The sequence below is a fragment of the Barbus barbus genome (assembly GCF_936440315.1).
Source record: "Barbus barbus genome assembly, chromosome: 25".
NCBI lineage: Eukaryota > Metazoa > Chordata > Actinopteri > Cypriniformes > Cyprinidae > Barbus > Barbus barbus.
In genome coordinates, this window is record NC_136753.1 from 25,292,169 (window position 1) to 25,315,594 (window position 23,426).

A 23,426-nucleotide genomic window follows, 5' to 3' on the forward strand; every position below is an offset into this window, starting at 1 on the left:
CACAGTGCTTTTTGGTCACTCTCCATGTTTCCCAACTTGACAATTTTCCCTCAACTGTGCAAAACGCATTTCAAACTACTGACATCTGAACTATAACTCATAACTGAATGTCAGATATTTGCAGTACTTAATGATCAACATTCACTTGCACTGATGCTAATACTTTCATTAAAGAGTACATCTGATTGTGCATTATAAAGTGACGACCTTACATTAAAAAGTTGGTTTGATGTAATATTCAGTGACAAGTAACATGATGAAACGATATAGAAACGAAAAGAAATGTTCTGTTTGTCTTCTCTTGGAGTGATCATAACTATCTGCATTTCATAGAGAAAGCAAGTGAACTCGTTACAAAATATAAATACATTTAAAAGCATCTTGAAAAGCAAGAACAGAAGACACCGATATGAATTTAGGGACAAAATACCCTGTAATGAGTTAAAATAACTATGCAGAAGACTTTTAAAATTAAATGTACATATACGTATGACGTTACATTGTTTCAATGGATGACATCATAGATTACGCATTTTGGGGCTTTTAGTTTAACTATTTTTATTTTTAGGGGAAAAGAATCATAGTAGTCAACATTTAAAGTGGATCAAACAAGTTCAAAGTTGTCCAAAGACAAGAACGCATTTTGGTTTTAGGACAACTTAATGAAAGGTTTTGATCCACTTCAAATGTTGAATAGTGTATATATATTTATATATACACACACACACACACACATTTTGTTTTTCATTTTTTACCCCCCCCATACAATCCTATTATTTATTTATTTATTTTGTTTATATGCATGTTATGTTGTTTCGCCAAGCTAATGACGCTAAGTTCGGTTTATCAAGGCCACAGGCCTTTTATGATGGAGATGCAGTTATCTGGAATACAGTATTGAATTGTCAGTCTGCATATGTTTGGTCTGTGGGTTTGTGACGTCAACACAACAGTGTAGCGGCTCGGTCAAGAGTGACCCGATGAGCGTAATTTTTTTTAACTCTCTCGTAGCACAGCAGAAGTAACAGTTAAGAAAAAAAAAAAACATAAAACCTAGTAAAACTAGCCAAAGCAATTCCAACGCAAAATACAACACCTCAAACATGTCTTAAAATGATCATCTTTCTGATAAAAGCAATATGAGAGCTACTCTTACTCCTTGCCTTTCAAACCCCTTGTCTCTTGACCAGGCGTCTGCCCGAAGCCATCGGGGAGCTCGGGGGGACTAAGAGATGAGTGCAGCCGGGGGAAGGGGGAAATGTTTGTTTGATAGCCCGCCGACCCCTTCTCCTCAGTAGTTGCATGCAGAAGAGTGACCAGGTGAGGGAGGCGGGGCTAGAGGAGGGGTTTAAAGTTGAGAGTCCGCCCCCAGGCTATTGAGCTCCTCGGGCGAGTGCTTCTCAGCACCTGATGCTGCCTGACGGAAACCAGCTGAGATTTCGTCGAACGTCCGGCCCTTGGTCTCTGGGACTTTGAAGTAGGTGAAGATGAAGAAGCACAGTAAAAATATGGTGAAGATGATGAACACATACGGCCCACAGAGCTCCTGTTAAAGCGCAGAGAGAATAAAGTTAACCCAGCCAAATACAAAATGTTTCAATGTCCTTGATATAATTTTCACTGGCCTCTTACCTCAACATATTGGAAGCACATGCCCACGATGAAGTTTGCTGTCCAGTTGGAGAATCCAGCAACAGCAAAAGCAGACGGTCTTGGGCCTTGACTGAACAGTTCAGCCACAATGAACCATGGGATGGGGCCCGGTCCGATCTCAAAGAAGGCCACGAATCCAAAGATTGCTACAATGCTCAGGTAGGACATCCAGTCGTACTTTTCCTGTTAGAGAGATGTGCAATAAAGCATCAGATCAAATATATTGTAAACTTAGGACCTCAAGGATGACTATTTGAATGATTAGTAACTCTAAACATCAGCACCATTCCATTAAAGTAAATATGTATTTGCATACCAGCAAGGCAAGAGCGATGGTCATCAGTACAGCAGATCCAGCCATTCCCAGCAGTCCCAAGAGGTGCAGAGACCTGCGGCCCACTCGCTCTACCACAAACAGCTGCGTAACAATAACAAATCATATTAATATGATGCAAAATAAATATATATAGGAGATGCAATATACAATAGCGATAGATCAGACAGGCTGATTAATACTTAATATCATCGTTGAATAACTGACTGATTGAACAATTAACAGAAGAGTTAGCACCGCACCATCTTAAATTAAAATGTAAATGAATTTATGTAAAATAAAGAAAAATAATGGTAATTAATTTTTTTTTTTTATATAAAATTTAATACAATTTTCCTTATCGATTTCATGTCAAATATCAGAAATTTGCCATTTGATAAATAGAGTATATATAAATTCATGCTAATTCAATGTATGTAGTTTATTTATTTTCAATATTTAACATTTATATATTAAATATCATGCAATATTCATTACTCAGGCACATTTTCTGCTAGTTTAACACCAAGCCAATTTTATGAGTGAAATGAGCAAATTATATAAAATAATAACAATACTTAAATGTTTTATTTTACATTTTCATGAATGTCAACAAATGTAAATTCAAGTATTCATTCTTTTATTTTATACATACAATTAATAATATATGCTATATATGTATATGTATAAATGACCTTGGTGTCTATAAGTGTCCTTGGATATGCACACATACATGCATACACATATATATATATATATAGGTTCAATTATGTTCATGATGTCTGTTTGCATACCGATACTCACCGACACGACAGTGAAAGCTGTGTTGACGACTCCTGCTCCAATAGTGGCGTAAACCGGTTGCTGCACACCTGCCTTCTCAAAGATCTTTGTAGAGTAGTAGAATACCTACACAACAATGTTTACACCAGTTAGTCGTTAAGTTATGAAAATCGAGTTTACATAAAAACAGTTACGGTACCGGTCCAAGGTTTGTCTTTGTTGTACTAGTAAACGTGTATGCGTGCAGGTACTCACAGCATTGATTCCAGACAGCTGCTGGGACAGCTGCAGCATGATGGCTATAAAGATGGGCTGTCGATAGAGAGGAGAGCGGAACAGTTCAGGAATGGTCACTTTCTTCTCTCTCATCATCTGTCTGCCCTCCTCCTTCATTTCCTGCATGTCTGCGCTCACATCTGTTGTTCCGCGCAGCTTTTTAAGCACTAAAGGCACATGAAAACATTTGTTTACACTGCTGGATAAATGGAGATGTTTAGGTGCTATGAGTCTGTGCTAACCTGCTTTGGCTTTGCTTTCCTCGTTGCGGATGATGAGGAGAAATCGAGGGCTCTCGGGGCAGAAGGGCAGTAAACAGCACTGCAGCAGCGCTGGGATAAAGGTGAAGCCAAGGAGGAACGGCCACATGGTGGCATTACCCATGATTACGTCCATACCAAAGATCTACAATACAATAAACAGCACATAAATATGGAGAAACACCCAAACGGTGACTGAAACTGCAAAAACGTCCTGAGTACGTATGTACCTGAGCCATGAGGATGCCAGTAACGATGCCCAGCTGATGAAGGGTGCCCAGGGCTCCTCTGAGGGCTGTGGGGGCCACTTCACCCACATACATGGGCACAAAGCCAGTGGACAGACCAGAGTAAAGGCCCACCACGAACCGCCCAGTAATGAGCATCTCCCAGGATGCCCCCATCTTAGAGAAGCCCATCAGTGCTGCGGCGATGAAAGCCAGGACATTAGCCATGAGCATGGAGTTCCTCCTGAAATTAGAAAAATAGGAAGAGATTTATAAATTATAATACATTAAAATCATCAGAAACAAGGACTGAATAGTATACAAGTAATTAAATAATGTAAAAGACTGTGCCATTATTAATGTTAAAACAATATCAGTGGTTACAACTGTATTTCACCTTCCAAAGCGGTTGACAAACAGCCCCACGGAGAAGGATCCAATAATGCCGCCCACAGAGAAGATGGCCACAGACAGAGACCACAGGGTAGTCATGGTTGTTTTAGGGATGTTATCCTTATATCGATCAGTCCATGTCTCATTGTAGAAGGCCTCAATGATCTACAACACAAAAACAGTCACTTGTTATAAGTCGTTATAGTTCCTAAAACTGAAACTAAAATTAAGACCAAAAATTGGTCCTAAAAATAAGACAAATGTTAACTGAAAAAAAAGAAAAATTTCATTTCAGCTTCTTGCCAAGGCAACATTTCTCATTTTAATTCAGTTTAATACAATTAAAAAAAAAAAAAAAAAAAATAGTAAAAACTATACAGGAGAAAAAAATAAATAAAAAAAAAACATTAAAAAGGCCTACTAAAAATGACAAAAGCAACAAAATTACAAACAACAAAAGTAAAATGAAAACATAAAATATACAACTAAACACTGATTGAATGTTAATAAAAACTATAGGCTAACACAGCTTATTTCGTGCCAGATTGCACATAGCAAATTACAGCAAAAATCTTACATTGTTCTTTATATTTTATTATTATAATTCCGACAATGTAGTTAAGCATTATTTTCTTTTATCTGAGAGCAAAACATCAAAATTAGAATTATCAAAAAATTATATAATAATAAAGTATTCTGCAAATTAAAAAGTGTGATTCTTAATTATTTTTACATTTTTAAATAGTAAATTTTATGCTTTACTTTTTATTTATTTATTTTACACCAAGACTAATACAATACACATTTAATATCACCAGTCTGCTCTGAGTGCTGGAGATTTATGTTGTAATGAGCAATTCTGTCCAGCACGGCCTCGTTCAGTATTAGGTAACAAGGTTTTGTGATGGAAACTGAGACACACAGAGGGAGTCAGGTTTCTCTGGGATCTGAGCAGGAAGTGTTTGTTGATAAACACAGACTGTCTGCTGTAGGATTCAAAGGAATGTCACCCAATAAGATTCAAGCTGCGTTATAAAGGGGAAGAAATTAAGCTTGTTCTGTATGATCTGTTGACGCATTAAGGTCAGGAAGCCAGGTCTCTGCTCTACTTCCTGTCTCTGCTTTCTCGTCATCAGCTGTCTGACACCTTAGGTATGCAGAAAGCACTTCAGCGCATCAGCATCACATTAATATCATGCATGGTTAAAGTCATGTGCCTCAAGGTTTGATCCGTCATTATACAAACCTGTTACACAACACCGTAGTGTTAGTTTTTATAGAATCGCTATTAGACATGCACACAGGAAGTGATATTTAGTTATTACACAAGCTTATAACATATACTAAATGTAATCTTTTTCCATTTGAAGGGCTAAACTGCTTATCAAATAATCTCTTAAAACACAAGTTTTAGAAAGCATTTTCAGTTAAAGTAAATGCTGAATACAGTTGTCCACAGTCCCAATCCACTGTCAGTGTATGAAAAAAGAAAATCAAATGGGTTTGGAAAGACATGAATGTGAGAAACAGATAACAGTTTTCATATGACCATGTTGATTAGACCATTAATGATTCATTATCTGAATAAACTCCACCTGGTCACAAATAATACAGTCCATTCATAGAGGAGTTTCACGCTAGATAGTGCTAGATAGTTTTGGTGATTTGTGAGTGCAGTCTCAGTAAGGGACTGTGGACAACGAGCCCTTGAGGGCGCAGTAATCTTATCGAAGCGATTATTTATAGAGAGGGTCTGCGTCAGACCCACACCCGCACACGTTACACATGTATTAAGGCCTCAGCACAGCCCTATCTCACGTGCTTAAACTATTGTTAAAACCATCAGAAGCGCAAACAGTGAAAGCAAACACACCATTCTTTGCCAGAGGCCAGTATGTACAGAGTCTAGTGGTATTTAAGCAGATGAAACACTGTCTATGATAATAAAACTCTGGCCGATAACAATGGGCAGATAAATGGCGATGTTTGTCTAAATTAATAAAAACATTAAAACGTAAAATAAAAGGGTAAAATTAAATGCTACAAGTGACTTTAGGTAATACAACATTACATTGTGCAGCATAAAAAAATGGGTATTAATTTTGTGATTTGGTGATTAAACAGTGATATTAAATTATTAGCATTTTAAAGATTAACTTTAAATGAGTGTTAGATGGCAATCAAAACAAAATCAAAAACAGGGGAAATCAGCATTCTCAATTAAATATCTATTAGGCATTACATATCCAATATTGACTAATACTAATAAATAAAAAAAAAGACTGAAAACTGATATGGTATTGATATTAAATATTAGGTAGCACAACAGCAATGATAATAATAATGAGAAATGTTTCTTGATTCAAATATATTTATATTTAGTAGATTAAATTTTCTGTATCATTCTGTATCAATTTTAAAGTATCATGTGACACTGAAAACAGGAGTAAGAGAGATGTTTTTTCTTTATGGTAGATATTGATAAGTTATATTCTGCTCTGGTTTCTCTAGACAGGAAGAGGAGTGTGAGTATATATAGAATCTATACACTCCATATAGTGTTAAAGCCAGAAAAGGCAAGGCAAAGCAAGGCATGTTCATTTATATAGCACATTTCATACACAGTGGTAATTCAAAGTGCTTTACATAAAAGAAAGTGAAATAGTCATTAAAAATAATAAATCACAGCAATAAAAACAAAGCTCTATTCACATAAGCAAAGCCTGGCCCCTAATTCAACACGCATGTCTGAACAAGCTGTGCTATGTGTGAGAGATGACCAACACCCTGTACCAGAACAGAGCAAATGTAACAAATGTAAATTGCCTCATAATATGTAGATGAAAGGCAAAATCTCCCCGAGGAGATGTATAGAGCAACTCTAGAGTCCTGGATTTGAACAGGAGGCATTTGCGTTATGTTGATGTGTGCGTGTGTGTGTGTGTGTGTGTGTCTACTGACAGACAGGGATTTGGAAACAGCTGCAGCAGTACATGATGACTGAGTGAAATGGCAGCTTTCGATAATGTCAAAGTCCAAGGACACACCTGGGATATTGGGGTGAACAGTAAAGACTTTTTCATGTGTTTGCGCATGTGTTAGTATATGCTCGTCACTCACCTTTTGCGGGGCATTGATGACACCCGTGTTGTAGCCGAACTGAAGGGAGCCGATCACAGCCGTCCCGACAGTCAACAACAGCGGCAAGGTCAGTTGCTGCTGAGGGAAGAATAAAATAGAGTGAGTCATTTTGTGCTACACAATGAATTGTTTTTAAATCTCCCTCACGTCTCATTGTCCAATAGAGCTCTATTAACCACAGGACAAAAGCGAAGATTGGCCAGACCTGACTGCAATAATCAGAACTATTTTCAGAGGTGTGGCGACCTATTGTTTGACATTCTGATAAGTGTCATGGTAGCTGTAGAGCTTGTTTTTATTCTGTCCTTCCTCAAAAATGAACACATAATTTTAGCCAAACTGTGCTAACTGCTAGGCTGCTGCTCAGATGACAACAGTTGTCTTAAAATAAAGAAACACAGCCCAAACATATTTATATTTCTTCCCCAGTATTCAGTAATCTCAGAGGAATTCTATTGTTCAAATATCCAGCATCACCCCCTTCCTGGTGGACATTAAAGATTAGTGCTGCGTAAAATGACAAGCATTTCCTTCTCTTTCAATTCAATAGAAGTATTCACTCGCACGGATGACTTCCCCACAGGTTTTGTTTATTTTTCTGCATGTTTGGAAGATATATTTTAATAAGTTCTCAGAGAATAAATAACTTTCCTCATTCCTACAATAAAAAAAACAAACAAGCTGAAATATATTTGTTTTCAGACTGGCTGGTTTGAAAATGACTAGACAAAATGTGATGAAATCGGTCTGCAACACAGACAGCCTTGAAGGTGAAAGGGAACTGAAAAAAGCTCATTAAAACAGTATAGTGTGCTAATATTGCAGTAATGCAATGCTACATAGTCAATCCTGAATTAATCATATAATATTATAATAAAATGATAATAATCAAATTAAATAAGAATAAGAGAAAAAAAACATTTTATGTACCAATAAGATGATTTAACATTATTGTCATTAAATTAAGCATATATTTACTTACTATGAAAACAGAGGAGGATTAACTGTCATGAAAATGAATGTCAGTGCAAAAAGTCTTCAGGCACAAAAAAAAACAACTTTATTTTCTTATTAAAAATATAATTACCTATATTTTTCTTGGGTTTCTAGAGGCAAAATGTGACTGGGACATGAGAGGCTTCACATGATTCAACCTCTTACTATATTTGTTTCAACATTATCTATCCAAGTTTGGGTGAAATGACATCAGAGCGAGGCTGTGCCGCTGGACCTGAAACAAACTGTACTTGCGGACTACAAAGACTGAACATGAACTTGTGAAAGACTATAATGCAAGTCTACTGGACAACTGATGGAAGAATTTCTAGTGGTTTAATCAGCCTCTATAAAGAATGGGTTTGCGTAAACCCTCCTCTCCTCTGAAGGCATAATTTCCATTGTTTGGGTTTCTGTTATTTCAGAAATCACTGAATTGGATTATTCACACGGAGAGGATCTCAGATGGACATTTTCTTCCAGATGGTTACCCATCCACAGCTATAAAACAAAATCATCTAAAGCTTATTGTTTAGTTTACTATATAAAAAGCCACTTGACCCATGTTGTGCCGCGCCACAACATCTAAAGTCTGTCTACACTGGACACGACAAAGCAACCGCTGAAAATCATTAGAAATTTGTGTTAATACGTCATAAACAGAACATGGCTGCGGTTTACTGTAGGGGATTTGTCGTGTCGCACCATCTACACATCCAGTGTAGACAGCATCAGTGATTATAATGAGTTCTATAGTATTTTGTCACGCCGCGCCACTCGTGTCTGGTGTAGACACGGTGTTACGATAAGGCAAGAAGTAGGACCCGTGTAAATATCGGATCAGCTTTCCAGCGCTGCAGAGAACTCAAGGAGCGGGAAGGCCTGCGATCGGACACTGAGGTTGCTTTGTTTCTTCTCGAGAAAGTAGCATTGGTTTTGCTTTGTTTCACAGAACTAATCGTTGCTTGGGTTGCATATATATGTGTGGGGCGGAGCTATCAAAATAGGGGCGAGACCCTTTTGGGGTAGGGGGCGTGTTTGTGTTGGTGATTTCAAATATCAACACTGGCTACCAGAAATCACTTACCCCACCTTTAAACAGCTTTGCAAATATGAATGTCTGATGAAAAACTTAAGCCCAAATACTGTCGTTGCATCACTGATACATACAGAAGTCACACAGAGCCTCAAGCACACTTTTTGTATTCCTTTCAAGGAAATCAACCTACAAAAGAATTACTTAAGAATTTTAGAGTTTAAATCTAAAATTAACAATAATAATTAATAATAATAATAAAATTAATATCTGTTAAAGGTCTCTGGTTTGTTGATTCATTTTAAAAGTTAGAACAACTCTAAAAAGTAGCTTTAAATATCAAGCTGTTCTTATTCGAGCTAGCATTTAGCATGCTAGATGAGACTGTAAAAAGATCTCCATTGTCCATTCTGAACATTTTTCAGAGCTTGGATTCCTCCTTTATAAACAGACAGCCGGCAGTGAGAAAGATACCAGTTTTGGACGTGTGCACTCCTTTCATTTGCACACGCATGCGTATTGCATACATTCCTCTGAACAAGACGCAAGAGCTTACAGGGGGCGGGAAGTGGACACACCTTCACTTCATGTTGGTGTACAGAGCCTGTGGTTCACGACTATGCTGTTTAACCAGCTCTGAAACAGGAAGCCAAATACACACAAACACAAAACCTCTAGGAGGTTTTTAAATATAAGTCAAAATCGCACACAGGAACATGTTAACCAAGCCCGCACAAGTGAAAAGGCAACAAACAATAGCCTCGGCACAGATGACTTCCCCCAGTAGTTAACTACAGCCTTCCTGCCGCTAAAACATTAGCTCTCATACAAACACAACTCAGAACAGATGCGGGGAGAGGGCCTGTATCTCTTTAAGAAAGTTGAAACCTCTAAATATGGAAGATTTGACTTGCGTCTTACTTGAGGGGAGGGTGTAGGTTTGGCTATGAAACATTCCTCTTGAGAGTTTACTACATATATTACTACGCAGACATGCCTAGTTACACACTTCATACATGTAACTACATAAACACAGACCAAAAAGATATATAAAGTTGGCCTGGCCTTCTCCATTAAATATATTAATGTGTGTTGTGCTTGGAGAATTTTGTAAAAGTTACATTAATGGTTTAGGTGCTACATATTTATGAAAAGATCAGATTTTAGCTTCGTCATCCTGAATTCAAGCCGCTCACACCATAAACAGTCCCCCTTCTGCTGATAGCACATACTGACAGTTGACTTGGACACATATTTTGGCTCAGTGTTTTTATTGTGTGTAAGTGTATTATATTTAGGTTAGGGGAAGGTTAGGACTTCTTTTCACTGTTCAAACAATAAGAGTAAAAATGACTTTTTTAAACGTCATCATTACATAAACAGTAGAGGCAAAATAACTTGATCACTTCCTGTAAAAAAAATGCAAACACAATTTTCCTCAATAGGCAATTGGATGTCTGCTCTGTTGTAGCAACCAAACTAGCATGCAAATAAACCTCACTATTCATTGCAAAGCACAGAGGCATTTTTTATTTTTATTTTTTTTGGGCCCCTCTGAGTTACGTAACAAATTTCAGCTGATCTTCACATTGCTTAAAACATTGAAAGTCTTAGATTCTGGACTGAAGCTGGGTTATTATTGCTTCAATGTATTTATTTTTGTCCTTTACAATGTACTATACATGAGAAAAATAAGAATAAAAAATAAGAACTTTTATTTTAATTTTACCCTCCTCAAAAATGTGTCTATGTATATCTGTATCCTCGGTCATCCAGGATCAATAGACATCTTAAACTAGGTGCAATAACTACTAAACTATAGATTACCAACTTATCAACAGCAACGCTACTGGAAGTTTTCTTTATAGCCTCATTAACCTTAAAAACCAGTGGTGTGAGGATCTGTATCTTTAGTGAATCAAACAACAAAAAAGTATCTTGTAGCATGTTTTGTAGCAAAAGTAAAAATAATATGAAATAAAGCCACAATAACACATCTACCTCTCATCAGGTAGAGAACACAATGTACATACTAGGGGTGTAACGGTACACATATTCGTACTGAAAATTTTCGGTATGAGTTTTTCTGTTTGGTATGCATGTGTACATGCTTACATATATAAATGAACATCTCACCCTTTATCTAATCACTCAATTAGTGTGGAAAGATGTCAATAAAACAGCTTGTAAACAAATTGTCATGTAGCATTTCATTTACCTCAGGCAAGTCATCAGGGTCTACAGCTTGTTATTTGCTAGAGAAATGTCTAGTGAAGAGCATTTTGCTAAATATTAGACCGTACTTCATTATATTTACTTTACCTGTTAGTGATGTCTTAATTATGTAATGTATATGTTTAAAGAAATACATTATGAAACAACTGTAAATTATTATATTTCAACAACAAATAGAATTGTTTGTTAGAAGTAGATTGTTTAATTTAGAAGTTAATTTAAAAACAATTTACATGTTTGCATACACTTTTTTTATTTAAATGTAAATTATTATTGTTAAAAATAAATAGTAATTGAATTTAAGTTTGGGCTCTATTGTTAATTGTAACCTTCAGTAAACCACTGTAAAAAAAAAAAAAAAAAAAAAAAAAAAAAAAAATTGACGTTTCGTATTTTTCCTCTTGCTGAACCGAAAGCATACCGACCCGTGACATCAAGACGGGGTGCATACAGCCCAACTAGGGCCCAACGATTCCCATCACAACTTCAATAAATAGCAGAGCATGGCGCTAGCAACGCCAAGGTCATGGGTTCGATTCCCAGGGAAAGCAAGAGCTGATAAAATGTAAAAACTGTAACTTGAATGCAATGTAAGTCGCTTTGGATAAAAGCGTCTGCTAAATGCATAAATGTAAATTTCAAGCTGAACTAATCATTGTCTGTGCTTGTACTTACTGACTTTTCAATCAATTTACCCATTTATTCCTCTATTTATTTAATGGTTAATAAATTATCATGTATAACACACCCTGTTTGTCTAGTTAGAACTTGTTCATTCGTCTGGTCTGGGTTAAAAGTTTAGATTTTATCGGACTACTGAAACTTTTCAACTCAGATCAATATTTTGTGTCCAGTTATTTACTTACATGGGAAGTAGCTTTATATTCAACGGGATAATCTAGATCCAGTTGTAAATCGCAAAATAAATCCATTTAGGGTGATGATCAAGTCCTGATCACCCTTTTGTGGATTATTCTGCATGAACAGCCAGCTGGATCTACATTATTTCTTACTTAAAGAAAGAAAAATAGTTTTAAACAATGAAATGATAAATATGCCGTTTAAAGTATTAGAACACTTTCTTGCTGGCAAACTTGATGAACGATGTTAATGGGAAACTAACTTGTCTCTAATAAGCACTCAAATCACCTGGGACTACTTTGATAAGAACGTATGTTAGATCTGAAAAAATCCAGCATTTGACATGCCACTTGGGTTTGGCATTCCGATGGCGTCAAATTAAATATCCAAACATATTTTGAGCCAATTAATGATGAATTTAGGCCTGCAAGATAAAGAAGATAGGCTGTCTAGTTCATACTCAAGGAGAAGAGCTTAATCGGCAACAAAGACAAAGATCTCTCTCTTTCTGCCTCTCTCGCTCTCTCTGAGGTGATGCTCTGACTGGCACGTCCTCTTTCTCAAGCAGCATCTATCTGCCAGCTTCTACTTCTGTAAAGTCTGGGAGTCACTCCACTAATATCATGGTTTAACACAAGCCACTCACAACTACACTGAATTGCTTTTACACACTGCAACACATACATTTCTGTATTTGTTCAGTGCTAACAATGCTATCCTTCACTGGAACGGGACCCCTCTAGGATTTGCCACTGCTGTATTACAAACAATATTATGTAACCTACAGTAAATGACCTCAAGCAAAAACTCTGCCCTCTCTTTTAAACGTCTGGAATTAACAATTACAGCTCAGAGTCAGCACTGATTCCCCCCTTGATTTTTCAAGGAAATAAATTACCTCACTGGAATTCTATCGTTCCATAATCCGTTTCTGGTTAGAAATCCCTTTATTAGCACCCATTAGGCTAAAATGACATTAACAGGGAAGTACATACAAGAGATGCAGTCATGCAGGGGTGAATAAGAAAAGAAAACCAGCCTGTCCTGAGAAAGCAAAATAGAATTAAGTCTTCTGACAGTCTGCTTTAGGTTTAATCCTTGATCAAATGCTTCAAATGTCTCTTCGCAAATCGAGATTCCCGCTAGAAGCTTGTTAGTTCTGCTTGATATAGTACAGGTCAACTGTACACCCACCCCCGATTACTTGATTTTACGTCTGTCCTGGAGCTCAGCTGTAATTTTTCAACAGTTTTGAAGAGATTAGACTGAATAACATGTTTTGAACCATATCTGAAATCTGAATAACACTGCCTTCGTACGAAGTATAGGTAAAGACATCAATGCACATCTCGAATGTCTCTCTGATTCAGATGCTGGTTGGTTTAACTTTTTTAGCCAATAATATCCTACAGTCTTATCTTATGCGTACGGTTCAGTGACTGGTGGAAGGAAGAATTCCTTATTTTGTTTACTAGGATGAGAGTTGCTGAAATCGCATTTGGTCTCGTACTGTATCGTGTATCTTGTCAGTGTGTGCACTTGCTTGGCCATTTGTAGTTGATAAACAGGAAAGTGGGTCCAGCTGAATTGAAATGATCATTTGTTAGATTGGTATAATAAAGGTTATTATACCGCGGCAGTGGTCGCGGCAGTCGTCGTGTGAAGCCCTCTTAGTGTGAAGACCAAAGAGTGTAAAGACCATCGACTCTACCGTGCGACTCCACCGGGCAGGGACACCGGCAAGGGATAGTAGTAGCTTTTTATTACATTTTTTCAATGATATGTTTATTATTGAAATGTTGTTGTTATATGCATGTGTCAATTTTATTTAATTTATTTTCTTAAATATGTGGGTAGATAGTATTTATAGAGTTGTAACTTTTTAGTTTTAGTTACTTTTTCTTATTTGTAAGTCGCTTTGGACAAAAGTGTCTGCTAAATGAGACGTAAGTAAAGTAAGTAAGTAAGTAAGAATGAAATTAATTAATAAATTACCATTTTTTCATGGTATCTTTCCATCTTTACCTGGAAATAATCTTTGTTTAGCCATTAAATATTTGCTTGGTTATCTGAAGGTTACTAGAATGCGTTGTAGACCATTAGATTAGACATTGTGCCTTGGAAGTCTGTAATTAAACCAATTTTCTTATGAGAAACGTTCATAAAAGCAAAAATGCTTCCTTGTTGAGAGTTGTCCTCCTAAATACCCAAATACTAAAACCTGACAGGTTCATACAATACAAGGTGATGAATGTACTTTAAATGTCTAAGCATGTTTTATGGTAATATCTACAACATTCCTGTCAAGCATACATTCTTCACATGTTGTTTAATATCAGAAGCTGGTTCGGTATGAAAAGACTAAGCACGAGGGCTGTCTTAACAAACAACAATGAATGTGCATGTTTCTCTGGCATTAGAGAGGCACGCAAGTGTGCACGTTGAATGAAGAGCCCTGTACAACACAGGCTAAACGCTAAGCAGTGTGCTGGGAACAGGTCATGAACACGACCTTACTGGGAAGGTTATGTTAAGTGTTTCCTAGCTTGAAGCCAGCTGTAGCTCTCCTTTCCCTAGGGACATCTCCATCGTTCCCAAGCACGTCAACCAAACACTAGAATAAATGCAGCTACAGCATAAAACAGCAGAATTTATTTCTTAATTTTTTAGGTCTAATTTAAATCTTATATCAACCACGCTATTTAGTATAAAACCAATGCATTTCAGTCATCTTAAATTCTAAAGCATCCCAATTGTTTGTTTCTATGGTTTGCTTTATAATGATAAAACACTAAATAAAACCCACAAGATCATGTAAAGTCGCTGAGCTCAGGAAACCTGAAAGACACTTGATCTATCATGGGTGATCATCATGCAGCTGTGGTTAGGTTAGCCATGTATAACAGCCTACTAGTCACGTATGAGTCTCTAGCTCTAGCTGTATTAGTCACTAGTTTGGATGATGCCCAAAATAAAACTAAAGATGAAGCTTTCCAATTAAAACATATTTATCAATTTTAAGGGGAATTCTAAGGCAAGATGATTCAGTCACACTTACTTACATACACACACACACACACAACCACATTATTATAAATATATAAACATAAGTGTAGTATGCACACACATACCAAAACACCACCATAATCATGTTATAAGCAAACAAATATACAGATAATAGGATATTGTATATTATTGCTTTGTGTAGTAATATTGTAATAAATGGAAATATTTTATGTAAACCCAAAAATGCCAACAAAGTAAGTTACTTTAAAAAGAAAAGAAAAAGATCTGGCCACTGATGGATTAAAGTAGGCACGTACACCACGGTTCTCTGGCTGTGTCTGAAAACCCAGTATGCTACCTACAAAGACAGCACTTTAGGGCATCACAGGCACCACTACTGATATCTAAAGATGCAGTCTACACAGGCAGCTCATTGTGCTATAGAGACATGGCCAGAAAACGCGAGTATGATGCCCATAAATGCTGTCTATGTAGGCAGCTTAATAGGTTTATAGACCACAGCCTTTGTCTTTAAACGAGTTCTTGGCATTGACCAACACCTACCAGTTTTTAGGAAACTGTAACACGTTGCTATGTGTTCATCACAATTCATTTACCATGTGGCACCTCTCAACATGTGGAACGGGTTTATTTAGCCTTTTTTGTCACTCAACTAGTTTGTCAACTTTTTTAGAGCTCGAGATGAAGGCTAAGAGGCTAATAGCTGACTGACATTTAGAGAACTATTAAACTACACAGTAATACCATTACAAACCAATAATATTTTCCACATAATGTTTTGTTAGGGTTTGTTTTTTGCATTACCTTTTCGCCCTCCATCACGTCTTGTCAAATATTCGATAACGTCTGGACGTACGTTGACTCTTCGCTTTTTCCTTCGGTTTTCCTCAGAATTCAACTTTTAAATAAAATTAAGGATGAAAACAATAAATAAATAAATACAGCTTCGCCAAGTATGGTAAGTTATAGCTTCAAAGGGAGACCGAGTAAATGCCTTCAGATGCCTCTCTTCAGCTTCTTCTGACAGCTCCCTCGTTCTTAAATAAGTTTATTTCTCCTCCTTCTTCTTCTTATCTGGTCTATTTGAACAAAACTAAAGTTATCAGCTCGAGCCGGTGAGTCTGAGAAGCTTGGGTTCGCCGGGTATATGTATGACGCAACAGAGTCGGGATTCGGGAGTGAGGTGGGCCGGACTCGAATAGAGCTCTGTGATTGGCTCATACCAGCTGCGTAAAGAGAAGAGAGTCATTCTTTGATAATACTAACTATAGTACACTTCTGTTTCGAGACGGGGATGAGTTAGCATGCCTTCAGTGTTTCTAATAATATTTTAGTATATTAGTTTACAAACAAATGCATTTTAAAAACTCTTAATACAAACTCCATTAATGTTCACTAAGCCATGCTTCAGCAGTATTAAAAATATGCTTTCATTACTGTTGAGTTTCTTAACTGTATAGAATAGAATGATACAATAGCATATAGAAAAATAATTGTGTGGCATAAGAATATTTAGCAAATGCATGCCAAAATAGAACAAAAAGACAGTTTCGTTGTGAGAGGTGCACTTTTATATATTTAGAAAATGCAGTGCGTGATAGAGAATCTCTGATTAAGGAGAAAACAATCTTTCTAAATAAAATTCTCTGCATAATCAAAACAGAAAGAACCTTTCATGTATTATTCCTTTGAAATCTAATGAAAACAAAAGTAGGTACTGGCGACAGAAAAGTCTAGGTAACCAGGAAAAACAACAAAAACACTAATATACCAATAAAATGCTAAGTATTGCTGTTACAATTGTTGCAACCCAATATTATATACTATTTCTCAACTCTTCATTTCTTAAACTTATTTATATAGTTTAGATGTCAGTTAAATAAAGTCTTAAGAGATATACAGGCTTATGTGGCAGAATCACTTATGCAAAGACATCATATCCTGCCAAGAGAGGAAACGGGTGTCCAGGTAACTATGAGCTGCCTATTCAGGACCCTTTGTACCAGATCAGTGATTAAACCACCAGACTTGCAGTCAAACTGAACAAGTGTTTGTAGAGAAGCTCAAAGAGCGATTGTATCTCACTCTTCCAGACAAATCCTTTTGGATCGTGGGAAAGCGAGAGATGAGAGGGGATAATACGTAACAACTCATTACGACACAGAGGTTTTGTTCGAGTTGGTGGGGAAGTATCTGCTTATCGCATAAGTAAAATAATCAACCTGCAAGAGCAGGAAACAACAGCGCATTGGCACAATAATCAAAACTACACACAAATGAGAAAAAAACTGTCATAAGTTAAGAGTGTGCACCTTTTGTTTCATTGTTACATTTCTTTGATATGCGAAGAAAAACAAAAACAGACATTTCTGAACAATCACTGATGGCTGTTCTAAACCTGGGAGACAGAAAAGAAAATAATAAAATAAGCATGACAGTCCAGGATGTTCGTCATCTCAAGCCTTCAGAAGAGCGTGAAACGAGTGAATCAAGCGCTGAAACAATACAACGCAGGAAGGTGCTGAAATGAAAAGACTTCCAATCAGAACAAACTCTGTTAAATAAGATTCATGGAATTGCTGGAAGCTTAACATAAACACTACCTACAATGCTACTAGTACTATTATAATATAAATAACATTAAGAAAATAATACAAAAACAATTATATGTAATTATGAAATGTAATTACATTATAATTATATAATATTTACAATGCATTATTTAAATATAAATGTATAGGCTATTACTATTATTAAATTTTATATAGAAACTTTTATATAGAACTAAATATTTCTAGTCACATGCAGTTTAAATGGAATTGTGATACTTAATATTTACATTTTTAGAAATAAAATTTTACATTAGTCTTTTTTTTATTGTTCCTTAAATCGGTTCCTGCTTGGATTTCCCTTTGCAGGCAGCATGCAGTGATGTGTTGGCCTGATTCAGAAGTACTGCCCAATCAATCTGTCAAAGGCAGAACAAGCAGCCATACACTCTCTTGGCAGGGTTTGTGGACTCCTGCACGTAAGGGGCTAACTAATGTGCTCTTTGTTGTGCTAATGTGCTTAGGCTGCATCTAAACTCATTCCATAGTGCGTATTAACTGCAACAACCAGCAGCCACGTGCTTCATACACTATGAGATTCCCGATTAGGAGTTAGCAGTGAATAAAGTAAAAAACAATACTCAGTTTTAGGATAACCTTGCCTCACATTTCATTCTCCTTGTCAAACAACAGGCAGGGCAATCTCAGACTGTTGTCAAAACATAAAAGCTGCTCATGAGGGTGATATAACTTCACATTTTAGATAATAAACATGATCTGTGTACCAGCTGACAACTAAATGTTTCCTTACAGATCTGCAGGCCTGGACGGAGAAAGCCATGTGTTTAATATAAATCAGCTTGGGGTTGTTTTTATTTTCTACCTCATTCATCCACGTTTGCAAAAGATAAATTTAACATAAAACTGAAATGTTTTTTTACAGGAGACACACCATTACCTTGGAGGGATCACAATGATGAGTCTACACAGTGTTGGGTTTCCAGTAAATCGCAGGTGGTGAGGATGTTTCATTGACTGAATTGTGAAAATTGACCTCTGAATACGGAAACTGGACAATAGTAAAGTATGTATCTTACAACATCGAGATACAACAGACAAATAATCACACCTTGCATCTAAGCGGGTGGTTTTGCTGGAATACGCGTTCGTGGGACCCCCTCAGGCCTAAATTCAGGTCTTCAAAAGAGGATGTTTTATTATGAAACAAGTATAGAAAGGCCTTTCTCACTCCCCTATGAACGGGCATTTTAGTTTACAATAAAATTGAATGAATTAAAGGAACACTCCACTTTTTTTGAAAATAGGCTCATGTTACAACTCCCCTAGAGCTAAACAGTTGAGTTTTAGAGTTTTTGAATGAGAGTATAGTTCCTAGCCATATCAGCCTAGAAAATCGCAACTTTTCATTTTCCATCGGTTTTAGTACAGGATGTAACTACAGAAGAGTCAAGCTTTAAGTAGGAACATAATCAAAACTCTTTGGTCATTTTTGAGCGAGATGCCAATGCAGACTGCAAGAAATGCTACAATATGCAATAGAAATGCAAATACTAAAACAGGACAATGCATGTATAACTGTGAAAAGGGGTGCTCCTTAACTGACCTTTTGCCCCCAATCGCTGCTAATAGAAAAGCCAATACACAGTTCAGCTAGCAATCTAGTGTTATTGGCCAAGAAATGGTTCTGGTAATTGTTAGACACAAAGTGCTAAATTTGCACCAGTCACTTCAGAATCAGAAAGAAATAATAATTTTCATTATTATTTACTTACCCTTATTTCGACTTTTGTTAAAATTTGACAAATTATTTCCCTTTTTTTTCAAATTAATGAAAGTAAAAAAAAGAAAATAAACGTGGCTATCAAACGTTAAATAGATGCTAAAGTAACATAAAGCATCATAAAAGTAGTCCATACTACTTATGCACAATATTCCAAGTCTTCTGAAGCTATACAAGATTCGTGTGAAAAGCAAATTGAAATTTAAGAGGTTTTTAACTAAACATCTACACTGTATTATCATTTTTTTGTTGTTTGATCTAATTGTATAATGCAGAAGTCACTAAATGCTCTGATGTTTTATGATTATTGTAGGCTTTGATAGTAGTTATTTAAAGACCAGATAATAAGGCATTGCCCAGCCCTAAAGACAAGTTCTTTCAAGAACACACACAACAGGTTGATTTATTTGGGAAATCTTACCTTAATTTGAATCACTTCTAGCTCTAGAATTAAAAAAAAGGTTAGACAGAGCATATACTGTAGGGCATATAATATAGAAATCTATTTTGATATGAGCAACAGCTTTATTTAGAACCAAAAACAATGCATAGCTAAGGTCAAAAGGTCGTATAACTGAATTAGCATAGCATCATGCTAGAAAATCTGGGTGGTCAAGGCCACAGACTGACCTTTTATCTATAAATCTTAGCTGTCCAAACTAATGCCCAGTCAGCCGGCATCCTTGGCCTCTATGCACAGGATGGATGAATGGCCTGGTCAGTATGTCTGTGTCATTTGAGTCACTGGGAGTGAATCCAGACACAGCCCTGGCCAACTCACACTTTGGCCTTGCATATGCACGTTCTTACTGGTAATCTAAACTTCACTCTACCCATGACATTTTAGCACCAGGGCAGTTGAGGCAAGGGCTTTCATAGCTGTGAAATCTGATACGTTGGTTGCAGAACTGACAAGCCTGCTACAACAACGCCGAATCACCCAATGCCCTCTCTGCCAGTTTCGCCCTGCTGAGTCACTGCCCCCGTTTAGGCCAGCTGGAGAAGGCCCAGCATGTCTCATGGGTTTGTTAATAGGACCACTGCAGGGCATTGTTTAATTCAGCACAGATTTATAACGACTACAGCAATCAGTAACCATTCTAAAAGGACTATGAAAGAACAGCTTAAAGGAACACTCTTCACCCGCTAGATGTGGATCCAACCGCCCCCCCCCGGATCTTTGTTCTGCAGTGAGGGGCTACTGATATTTTCTGGTCTGCATAATATCATTGCGCCTGCTGCACCCATGGTACAGAAGCAAAGTTTCTTGATTATTACGCCGGAATGAGAGTATAGTTCCTATCTATATCGGCCTAGAAAATTGCAACTTTTTCATTTTCCGTCAGTCCTAGTACACAAGGTACCAACAGAAGAATCACGTTTTAAATAGGAAAAATATCGTAACTCTTTGGTCATTTTTGAGCGAGATGCTAACGGTCTAATTAGATTCCATGATCTATGATAAGCTACGCTAAAAGTGCTACCGCCAGACCCAGAGATCGGCTGAATGGATTCAAAAACGGTAAAACTCAACTGTTTAACTCTAGGGGAGTTGGAAAATGAGCCTATTTTCAAAAAAAAGTGGAGCGTTCCTTTAAAAAAACTAACAAAGGCTCTTTTTTAAAAATTTATTAAATCAGATGTTAGACTACATCAACTGCTACATACAACGCAAAATTGATTTTTTGGGGGACATTTTACAAGATAAAAAATAAAATATTTCAGTTTTTCTACTGCAAAATTTCATATTTAATAGTGTTATGTGCTGTGTAAAATTGTTTCACTGTTTTTTTAACTGTATATTCATACACAAAAAGTGTAGTAGCAGCATTTTTACCTTCTAAATGTACAGATTATTAAATTTTCAAAAAATATATTTATCAGTTCATTGATTTTGTGCATACAGATGTATTTTGTATAATAGCATCAACAATTTTAACTGCTGACATCATCTGCCAAAGGAAATATATATATATAGTCATATTTAATGTACATTTTAATTTGTCACATAGTTCCATCAGTTTGTATGTATGCCATTTTTGTCTCTAGAGAAAGAAAAATAACCTTAATGCCATTAAAAGGTTAATGTTTTAACACATTATTAAAGAAATGCAGAAATATGCATACATAAAGATTTCTTTTACATGTGGAAAATTTCATTTCAGGTCACAAAGGTCGATGTTAGAGCTCTAAGCCTATTGCACTTGTTTTCACAAGTTGAATAGAAGATTTAGAAGTATTTACTTGAAATATGCAAAGTGGTACAATACATAATCAGATCAACGTGGTGGAATTTGAAGTGATAACATTCTAACAAAGTAGTATTTGTGTCTAATCTTGGTCATTATATTCCTTTCATTCAGCTTTGTGCAAAATTCAATGTCCAATGTTAATTGAGGCACGTCTCCCTCAATCTATATGATAACTGCATCAAAGAAATAAAGTGTAGCATGAATAAAATTTCACTGCTAATATTAATGTATCATAGGTACATCTAAAATATTAATTAGCCAATCCATAGTATCTTTCACTGATAAAAAACCCTTAGATTGTTACTGTAGAATGTGTAATATTGCAACAAAAATTCCCACAAAACATCTCATATCCGCTGGGTGACAGAATACAAACTGAAGAATACATTCTTAAATAGCAAAGTTCAATTCGTAGAGCTTAAAAACTCTAAAAGGGCATTTGTCACATGGTCTTGACAGGTGCCTCATTGCCAAAGTTTAATTCTATAGTAAATAATACTCATTTAAAAACATTCATAATCTAAACAGTTACATAATAGCAGATGTTCTATATAATAGCGTGTTTCAGATGTCTGGGAAAAGTCTCAAATGCATTCACCCCGGACAGTTCATGTCAACATACATTAACAACCAGGCTCCTAAAATGGCTCTGCTGGCTTTTTACCATTATCTATTATTATGTTATCTAATGCCAGCATACCTAAAATTCAACCAATCACAAACTGACTGCAAAATAAATGTTGGGATTGTACTTTGATAACCATATCAGTATGTTAAATAGTAATACTAGTATTACGATTTGATTTTAAAAGTCCATCTGTGAAGTTTTTCACTTTGTAAACAAAAAAATGACCACAAAACTTGTTTATTAGGTCAATATTGTGCAAATACTAAACAATGACATAACATGAATGTGGTGGAGTCCAATAAGGTGAGGCACTTTTAGTATGTTCTTTCATAACTAACTTGTTCTGAGCCACCAAATAGACTCAGGATTGCTTGTTATCAATAAAAAGTTGTCTGATTGTTTTACTGCCACAGTATTTCCTTGACTAAATTAAAGACACGCAAGATAACACAATAAGGCAGGCTTCTGCTAACAATGACTCCCCTTTTATACTGATATCAGCTGGAAATGTCTGGCTGATGCAATAGTGACTTTGGTAGCTATACAGATATGAACTGGAATTGTACGACCCCTGAACTATAAATGACTACATTGCTTATTTACTCAGTCCACTTTGATTTGATAATGTCATAGGATGACCGGTTTCAGCCTCAACATGATGCACAGGTTTATCAGTTCACTGGGGAGCAAAGTTTTGTTGACAAGTTACCTGGCTGCAGTGAGCACTTCTGAGGAAGAATGATACTTCAATGAAGTCTGCAAGGTTCACTTCATCAAATCTCTGAAAGATAACAGAGGATCCAGTCCGTATCCCGATCAGATGGTGGATCATCACCTAGAGATGACCTCTACAGCCCTGAACGTCAGCGGAGATCAGGACACCTAGATGAGCCCCAGAGACAAATCCCCAGTGAAGACCTCGTCACCTAGACGGCCATCGGGACAAGACCTCGGGAAACCAGATGAGTCCTTTACACAATCTGACTTCGCCGCAG

At 36.5% G+C, this 23,426-nt stretch overlaps 1 protein-coding gene across 2 annotated transcripts; it reads right to left on the bottom strand.

Moving 5' to 3' along the window:
* Nucleotides 1–417: 417 nt before the first annotated feature.
* Nucleotides 418–16,354, bottom strand: LOC306845103 (solute carrier family 2, facilitated glucose transporter member 1-like). Of its 2 annotated transcripts, none has more exons than XM_079377681.1 (10): nt 16,006–16,354; nt 7,026–7,121; nt 3,910–4,070; nt 3,516–3,756; nt 3,268–3,430; nt 3,005–3,192; nt 2,771–2,875; nt 1,970–2,071; nt 1,633–1,836; nt 418–1,546 (listed from the first exon to the last, which is right to left on the bottom strand). In XM_079377681.1, exons 1-10 carry the CDS (start codon nt 16,018–16,020, stop codon nt 1,349–1,351), a joined length of 1,473 nt encoding a protein of 490 aa, XP_079233807.1. In that variant the 5' UTR covers nt 16,021–16,354; the 3' UTR covers nt 418–1,348. The 2 variants fall into 2 exon arrangements, with proteins under 2 accessions (XP_079233807.1, XP_079233806.1); XM_079377680.1 differs by having other exon boundaries at nt 7,026–7,124.
* Between the last annotated feature and the right edge of the window lie 7,072 nt (nt 16,355–23,426).